Below are 8,688 nucleotides of genomic sequence, written 5' to 3'. Positions count from 1 at the left end.
CGGCGGCGCCTCCAATTGAATTCCCAGGGGCGGTGGCACCCCCGGTGGCCCTCCCAAGGGCGGGGTCGCCCCCAGGGTCCGTCCCAATGACGACCGCGCCCCCAGGAGGCCTCCCAGGGGCAGTGTGGACCCTCCTAGGGACGGTGGGGAACCTCCCAGGGGCGGTGGCGCACCTAAGGGTCCTCGCAGGGTTGGAGGCGCCCACAGGGGCCCTCCCAGGGACGGCGTCTCCTCCAGGGGCCCTCCCAGGTGTAGGGGACGCCAGGGGCCCTCCAATTGGTGGCAGCGCCCCAAAAGGCTCTTCAGGGGACGGTGGGGGCCCTCCCAAAATTGGTGGCACCCTTAAGATCCCTCCCAGGAAGGCGGCGCCCCCAGGTGCCCTCCCAAGGAGACGGGGGGGGGGGTGACACCCTTAGGCACCATCCCAGGGGTGGCGGCATTAATAAGGGCCCTCCAGGTGCGGCAGTGGTCCTCCTAGGGGCAGTGGCGCCTCCAGAGGCCCTCCCAGGGGCAAGGTCGTCCCCAGAGGTCCTCCATAGGGGCAGTAGCACCCCCAGCAGGTCTCACAGGGACGTTGGCGTCCTCAGGGCCTCTTCCACTGTCGATGGCGCCATCAGGGGCCCTCTATTGGGCGGTAGCGCCTCAGCGGCCCTACCAGGGGCTTCCCCTCCTAGGACCCCTATAGCTTGCTTAGTCGCGGTGCCATGCATATGATATACATCCAGCAATCCCTTACTTGTCGATGATTAGGGGACTAAAATGTAAATCCACCAAATTACAGCCAATAGGAAAAAGAGAACAGTTAGTCAGCACAACACCCAAACTTATGTTTTCCTTTTGGATACTTATTCTCTTTTTCATTGTACAGGATGTAATGATACTGGAAATGCGATGGACAGTGCAATTATTTAACGTCATATCTGCCAGAGACGAAATAGTATGAAGATCTGTTCTGTGAGAACTGCTTGCTGCAGTGGCGCCAAGAGGGACCTCCCAGGGGTGGCGACGCTGCCTAGCGAGGACCAGAAGCGGCAGACCCCTCACCCAGGGGCGGCAGAGCCTCCACCTCCTCCCAGGGGCACTGAACACCCCAGAGGCCTTCGCATTAGTGGTAAGTCCCTCACAAGGGCGATGGTGCCCCCACAGGAAGCAGAAGCCCCCAGGGGACCTCCCAGGGGTGGTAGCGCCTCCAAGAAAATTGTTACGGGTGGTGGCACACCACGTGGCCCTCCCAAGAGCGGCATCGACCCCAGGATCCCTCCCAGTGGCAGAGGCGCCCCCAGGGGGCCTCCCGGGGGCGGCGGGAGCTCTACCAGGGGTGTTAGCACACCCAAGGGTACTCCCAGGGTTGGTGATGCTCACATAGTTCCTCCCACGGGCATTTTAATCCCCAGGGGCCCTCTAAGAGGTGGCGTTGCCCCTCCCAAGGGCATTGGCCACTTTAAGAGCAATACCAGGGACGCTAGCGCCCCCAGGTGCCATTCTAGGGGCGGCGACGCCCTCAGGGACCCTCCCAGGCCTGGCGAAAATCCTATGGGCCCTCCAGGGTACGGCAGATAACCTTCCAGGGGCGATGGTGCCCACAGGGACCCTCTCAGGGGCGAGGGTTTCCCCCAGAGGCCCTCCTTAGAGGCAGCAGCGCCCCCAGCTTCTCCCCCAGGGGCGCCAATGCCCCCAGGGCCCCTCCCAGGGGTAGTGAAGCCATCAGGGACCCTCCCATGGGCGGCGGCACTAAAGAGGCCCTACAAGGAGCTTCCCCTCCTGGGAGACATATACATGGTCGTGGTGCCGAACATATGACACACGTCCAGCAATCCCTTACTTGTCTATGACTGGTGGACTATAATGTAAATCCACCAAATTAGAGCCAAAAGGAGAAGAGAGGAGTGATTCAAAAGAAAACCCAAACTTATATTTTCCTGTTGGTTATTTATTCTCCTTTTCATTGTTCAGGATGTGATGATACTGGAAATGCGATGGCAAAAAATTATTTAACGTCTTATCTCTTAGAGTTCTAAATATGCATAAATACCATCTAAAGGACCTGCTGGGTGCGGCGGCGCCCAAGGAATTCCCAGGGGCGGCTTGCACCTTATGGTCCTCCCAAAGCGCGACAAGTCGCCCCCAGGGTCCTCCTTAATGACGACGGCGCCCCCCAGGGAGGCCTCCCAAGGCAGTGGGGACCTCCAGGGCGCGATGGGGACCTCTCATGGGCGGTGGTGCACTTAAGGGTCCTCCCAAGGTTGGAGGCGCTCTCACAGGGCCTCCTAGGACAGCGACTCTTCCCGCCTCTCAGCGGTGCGGGCATGCCAGGGGCCTCCATTGGTGGCGGGCCCCAAGGCATCTTCAAGGACGCACCCTCCCTGAGACTGGTGGCACCCCTAAGATCCCTCCCAGGAAGCAAGCAGCGCCCTGGGCAGCACTCCCTCCCAGGGGTTGACGCCCTTAGGCGCCCTCTTAGGGCTGGCAGCATTCCTAGGGTCCCTCCAGGTGCACCAGTGGTTCTCTTTTGGGCAGTGGCGCCACCAGGGGCCCTCCCAGGGGCAAAGTCGTCCCCAGAGGCCCTCCTTAGGGGCAGTAGGACCGCCAGCAGCTCTCACACGGTCACTGGCGTCCCCAAGGCCTCTTCCAGGGTCGGTGGCGCCATCAGGGGCCCTCTTTTGGGCAGTGGCGCCTCAGCTGCCCTACCAGGGGCTTCCCTTCCTGGAAACCCTATAGCTTGCTTGGTTATGGTGCCGTACATATTGCATACGTCCAGCAATCCCTTACTTGTCGATGATTGGTGGACTAAAATGTAAATCCACTAATTTACAGCCAATAGGAAAACAAAACAGTCAGTCAGCACAACACCCAAACTTATGTTTTCCTGCTGGATATTTATTCTCATTTTCATTGTTCAGGATGTAATGATACTGGAAATTCGATGGGCAGTGTAATTATTTAACGTCATATCTGCCAGAGATTTAAATAGTGCATGAAGATCTGCTCCCAGGAGAACTGCTTGTTGCAGTGGCGCCAAGAGGGGACCTCCCAGGGGTGGCGACGCTGCCCATGAGGACTCATAGGGGCGGCAGTGATCCTCACCAGGGGCGGCAGAGCCTCCACCTCCCTCCCAGGGGCACTGAACACCCCAGAGGCCTTCGCATTAGTGGTAAGTCCCTCACAAGGGCGATGGTGCCCCCACAGGAAGCAGAAGCCCCCAGGGGACCTCCCAGGGGTGGTAGCGCCTCCAAGGAAATTGTTACGGGTGGTGGCACACCACGTGGCCCTCCCAAGAGCGGCATCGACCCCAGGATCCCTCCCAGTGGCAGAGGCGCCCCCAGGGGGCCTCCCGGGGGCGGCGGGAGCTCTACCAGGGGTGTTAGCACACCCAAGGGTACTCCCAGGGTTGGTGATGCTCACATAGTTCCTCCCACGGGCATTTTAATCCCCAGGGGCCCTCTAAGAGGTGGCGTTGCCCCTCCCAAGGGCATTGGCCACTTTAAGAGCAATACCAGGGACGCTAGCGCCCCCAGGTGCCATTCTAGGGGCGGCGACGCCCTCAGGGACCCTCCCAGGCCTGGCGAAAATCCTATGGGCCCTCCAGGGTACGGCAGATAACCTTCCAGGGGCGATGGTGCCCACAGGGACCCTCTCAGGGGCGAGGGTTTCCCCCAGAGGCCCTCCTTAGAGGCAGCAGCGCCCCCAGCTTCTCCCCCAGGGGCGCCAATGCCCCCAGGGCCCCTCCCAGGGGTAGTGAAGCCATCAGGGACCCTCCCATGGGCGGCGGCACTAAAGAGGCCCTACAAGGAGCTTCCCCTCCTGGGAGACATATACATGGTCGTGGTGCCGAACATATGACACACGTCCAGCAATCCCTTACTTGTCTATGACTGGTGGACTATAATGTAAATCCACCAAATTAGAGCCAAAAGGAGAAGAGAGGAGTGATTCAAAAGAAAACCCAAACTTATATTTTCCTGTTGGTTATTTATTCTCCTTTTCATTGTTCAGGATGTGATGATACTGGAAATGCGATGGGCAGTGTAATTATTTAACGTCTTATCTCTTAGAGTTCTAAATAGTGCATAAACAATTACTCCAAAGGGACCTGCTGGGTGCGGCGGCGCCTCCAAGGGAATTCCCAGGGGCGGTTGCACTCCAGTGGTCCTCCCAAAGGCGACGTCGCCCCCAGGGTCCCTCCCAATGACGACGGCGCCCCCAGGAGGCCTCCCAAGGGCAGTGGGGACCCTCCCAGGCGCGATGGGGGACCTCTCATGGGCGGTGGTGCACTTAAGGGTCCTCCCAAGGTTGGAGGCGCTCACAGGGGCCCTCCCAGGGACAGCGATTCCTTCCCGGGCCCTCTCAGCGGTGCGGGTACGCCAGGGGCCCTCCAATTGGTGGCGGGGTCCCAAGGGCATCTTCAAGGGACGGCAGCAGCCCTCCCGAGATTGGTGGCACCCTTAAGATCCCTCCCAGGAAGGCAGCGCCCCAAGGTGCCCTCCCAGGGGGGTTGACGCCCTTAGGCGCCCTCTTAGGGCTGGCAGCATTCCTAGGGTCCCTCCAGGTGCACCAGTGGTTCTCTTTTGGGCAGTGGCGCCACCAGGGGCCCTCCCAGGGGCAAAGTCGTCCCCAGAGGCCCTCCTTAGGGGCAGTAGGACCGCCAGCAGCTCTCACACGGTCACTGGCGTCCCCAAGGCCTCTTCCAGGGTCGGTGGCGCCATCAGGGGCCCTCTTTTGGGCAGTGGCGCCTCAGCTGCCCTACCAGGGGCTTCCCTTCCTGGAAACCCTATAGCTTGCTTGGTTATGGTGCCGTACATATTGCATACGTCCAGCAATCCCTTACTTGTCGATGATTGGTGGACTAAAATGTAAATCCACTAATTTACAGCCAATAGGAAAACAAAACAGTCAGTCAGCACAACACCCAAACTTATGTTTTCCTGCTGGATATTTATTCTCATTTTCATTGTTCAGGATGTAATGATACTGGAAATGCGATGGGCAGTGTAATTATTTAACGTCATATCTGCCAGAGATTTAAATAGTGCATGAAGATCTGCTCCCAGGAGAACTGCTTGTTGCAGTGGCGCCAAGAGGGGACCTCCCAGGGGTGGCGACGCTGCCCATGAGGACTCATAGGGGCGGCAGTGATCCTCACCAGGGGCGGCAGAGCCTCCACCTCCCTCCCAGGGGCACTGAACACCCCAGAGGCCTTCGCATTAGTGGTAAGTCCCTCACAAGGGCGATGGTGCCCCCACAGGAAGCAGAAGCCCCCAGGGGACCTCCCAGGGGTGGTAGCGCCTCCAAGGAAATTGTTACGGGTGGTGGCACACCACGTGGCCCTCCCAAGAGCGGCATCGACCCCAGGATCCCTCCCAGTGGCAGAGGCGCCCCCAGGGGGCCTCCCGGGGGCGGCGGGAGCTCTACCAGGGGTGTTAGCACACCCAAGGGTACTCCCAGGGTTGGTGATGCTCACATAGTTCCTCCCACGGGCATTTTAATCCCCAGGGGCCCTCTAAGAGGTGGCGTTGCCCCTCCCAAGGGCATTGGCCACTTTAAGAGCAATACCAGGGACGCTAGCGCCCCCAGGTGCCATTCTAGGGGCGGCGACGCCCTCAGGGACCCTCCCAGGCCTGGCGAAAATCCTATGGGCCCTCCAGGGTACGGCAGATAACCTTCCAGGGGCGATGGTGCCCACAGGGACCCTCTCAGGGGCGAGGGTTTCCCCCAGAGGCCCTCCTTAGAGGCAGCAGCGCCCCCAGCTTCTCCCCCAGGGGCGCCAATGTCCCCAGGGCCCCTCCCAGGGGTAGTGAAGCCATCAGGGACCCTCCCATGGGCGGCGGCACTAAAGAGGCCCTACAAGGAGCTTCCCCTCCTGGGAGACATATACATGGTCGTGGTGCCGAACATATGACACACGTCCAGCAATCCCTTACTTGTCTATGACTGGTGGACTATAATGTAAATCCACCAAATTAGAGCCAAAAGGAGAAGAGAGGAGTGATTCAAAAGAAAACCCAAACTTATATTTTCCTGTTGGTTATTTATTCTCCTTTTCATTGTTCAGGATGTGATGATACTGGAAATGCGATGGGCAGTGTAATTATTTAACGTCTTATCTCTTAGAGTTCTAAATAGTGCATAAACAATTACTCCAAAGGGACCTGCTGGGTGCGGCGGCGCCTCCAAGGGAATTCCCAGGGGCGGTTGCACTCCAGTGGTCCTCCCAAAGGCGACGTCGCCCCCAGGGTCCCTCCCAATGACGACGGCGCCTCCAGGAGGCCTCCCAAGGGCAGTGGGGACCCTCCCAGGCGCGATGGGGGACCTCTCATGGGCGGTGGTGCACTTAAGGGTCCTCCCAGGGTTGGAGGCGCTCACAGGGGCCCTCCCAGGGACAGCGATTCCTTCCCGGGCCCTCTCAGCGGTGCGGGTACGCCAGGGGCCCTCCAATTGGTGGCGGGGTCCCAAGGGCATCTTCAAGGGACGGCAGCAGCCCTCCAGATTGGTGGCACCCCTAAGATCCCTCCCCAGGAAGGCAGCGCCTCAAGGTAGCCTCCCCAGGGGGCTGACGCCCCAGGCGCCCCCAGGGCTGGGCAGCATTCCTAGGGTCCCTCCAGGTGCACCAGTGGTTCTCTTTGGGCAGTGGCGCCACCAGGGGCCCTCCCAGGGGCAAAGTCGTCCCCAGAGGCCCTCCCTAGGGGCAGGCAGTAGGACCGCCAGCAGCTCTCACACGGTCACTGCGTCCCCAAGGCCCTTCCAGGGTCGGTGGCGCCATCAGGGCCCTCAGTGGCGCCTCAGTTGCCTCACCAGGGCTTCCTGGAAAACCCTATAGCTTGCTTGGTTATGGTGCCGTACATATTGCATACGTCCAGCAATCCTTACTTGTCGATGATTGGTGGACTAAAATGTAAATCCACTAATTTACAGCCAATAGGAAAACAAAACAGTCAGTCAGCACAACACCCAAACTTATGTTTTCCTGCTGGATATTTATTCTCATTTTCATTGTTCAGGATGTAATGATACTGGAAATGCGATGGGCAGTGTAATTATTTAACGTCATATCTGCCAGAGATTTAAATAGTGTATGAAGATCTGCTCCCAGGAGAACTGCTTGTTGCAGTGGCGCCAAGAGGGGACCTCCCAGAGGTGGCGACGCTGCCCATGAGGACTCATAGGGGCGGCAGTGATCCTCACCAGGGGCGGCAGAGCCTCCACCTCCCTCCCAGGGGCACTGAACACCCCAGAGGCCTTCGCATTAGTGGTAAGTCCCTCACAAGGGCGATGGTGCCCCCACAGGAAGCAGAAGCCCCCAGGGGGCCTCCCAGGGGTGGTAGCGCCTCCAAGGAAATTGTTACGGGTGGTGGCACACCACGTGGCCCTCCCAAGAGCGGCATCGACCCCAGGATCCCTCCCAGTGGCAGAGGCGCCCCCAGGGGGCCTCCCGGGGGCGGCGGGAGCTCTACCAGGGGTGTTAGCACACCCAAGGGTACTCCCAGGGTTGGTGATGCTCACATAGTTCCTCCCACGGGCATTTTAATCCCCAGGGGCCCTCTAAGAGGTGGCGTTGCCCCTCCCAAGGGCATTGGCCACTTTAAGAGCAATACCAGGGACGCTAGCGCCCCCAGGTGCCATTCTAGGGGCGGCGACGCCCTCAGGGACCCTCCCAGGCCTGGCGAAAATCCTATGGGCCCTCCAGGGTACGGCAGATAACCTTCCAGGGGCGATGGTGCCCACAGGGACCCTCTCAGGGGCGAGGGTTTCCAGAGGCCCTCCTTAGGAGGCAGTGAGTGCCTCCCCAGCTCCCCAGGGGCGCTAATGCCCCCCAGGCCTCTCCCAGGGTAGGGGTGAAGCCATCAGGGACCCTCCCATGGGCGGCGAGACACTCTGGAAGAGGCCCTACAGAGCTTCTCCTGGGAGACACACACATGGTCGTGGAGCCGTACATATTGCATAAGTCCAGCAATCCCTTACTTGTCTGTGATTGGTGGACTAAAATGTAAATCCACCAAATTACAGCCAATAGGAAAACAGAACAGTCAGTCAACACAACACCCAAACTTATGTTTCCCTGTTAGTTATTTATTCTCCTTTTCATTGTTCAGGATGTGATGATCCTGGAAATGCGATGGGCAGTGTAATTATTTAACGGCATATTTCTTACAGTTCTAAATAGTGCATAAACAATTGCCCCAAGGGGACCTGCTAGGTGCGGCGGCGCCTCCAATTGAATTCCCAGGGGCGGTGGCACCCCCGGTGGCCCTCCCAAGGGCGGGGTCGCCCCCAGGGTCCGTCCCAATGACGACCGCGCCCCCAGGAGGCCTCCCAGGGGCAGTGTGGACCCTCCTAGGGACGGTGGGGAACCTCTCAGGGGCGGTGGCGCACCTAAGGGTCCTCGCAGGGTTGGAGGCGCCCACAGGGGCCCTCCCAGGGACGGCGTCTCCTCCAGGGGCCCTCCCAGGTGTAGGGGACGCCAGGGGCCCTCCAATTGGTGGCAGCGCCCCAAAAGGCTCTTCAGGGGACGGTGGGGGCCCTCCCAAAATTGGTGGCACCCTTAAGATCCCTCCCAGGAAGGCGGCGCCCCCAGGTGCCCTCCCAAGGAGACGGGGGGGGGGGTGACACCCTTAGGCACCATCCCAGGGGTGGCGGCATTAATAAGGGCCCTCCAGGTGCGGCAGTGGTCCTCCTAGGGGCAGTGGCGCCTCC

General features: G+C 59.7%; 3 protein-coding genes across 3 annotated transcripts; all 3 read left to right on the top strand.

Moving 5' to 3' along the window:
* The first annotated feature begins 86 nt into the window (after positions 1 to 86).
* LOC121871527 (basic salivary proline-rich protein 2-like) lies at positions 87 to 3,065 on the top strand. The gene is made up of 4 exons (XM_042373951.1): positions 87 to 190; positions 975 to 1,547; positions 2,042 to 2,737; positions 2,993 to 3,065. Exons 1-4 carry the CDS (start codon positions 87 to 89, stop codon positions 3,063 to 3,065), a joined length of 1,446 nt encoding a protein of 481 aa, XP_042229885.1.
* A 106-nt stretch (positions 3,066 to 3,171) lies between these two features.
* Positions 3,172 to 6,245, top strand: LOC121871520 (basic salivary proline-rich protein 2-like). The gene is made up of 4 exons (XM_042373938.1): positions 3,172 to 3,587; positions 4,175 to 4,356; positions 5,049 to 5,643; positions 6,143 to 6,245. The coding sequence occupies exons 1-4, from the start codon at positions 3,172 to 3,174 to the stop codon at positions 6,243 to 6,245; spliced, it is 1,296 nt and encodes a 431-aa protein (XP_042229872.1).
* Positions 6,246 to 6,298: 53 nt separating this feature from the next.
* LOC121871515 (basic salivary proline-rich protein 1-like) lies at positions 6,299 to 8,384 on the top strand (the record flags this gene model as incomplete). Its single annotated transcript, XM_042373925.1, has 3 exons — positions 6,299 to 6,743; positions 7,088 to 7,682; positions 8,222 to 8,384. Coding segments are annotated over exons 1-3 (1,203 nt in total), but the record flags the coding sequence as incomplete, so codon positions are not given.
* Positions 8,385 to 8,688: the final 304 nt, after the last annotated feature.

Source organism: Homarus americanus, unplaced genomic scaffold (genome assembly GCF_018991925.1).
Source record: "Homarus americanus isolate GMGI-L3 unplaced genomic scaffold, GMGI_Hamer_2.0 scaffold11340, whole genome shotgun sequence".
Lineage (NCBI taxonomy): Eukaryota > Metazoa > Arthropoda > Malacostraca > Decapoda > Nephropidae > Homarus > Homarus americanus.
The sequence above is the reverse complement of the archived record's forward strand: the minus strand, read 5'-3'. Positions and strand labels throughout refer to the sequence as shown.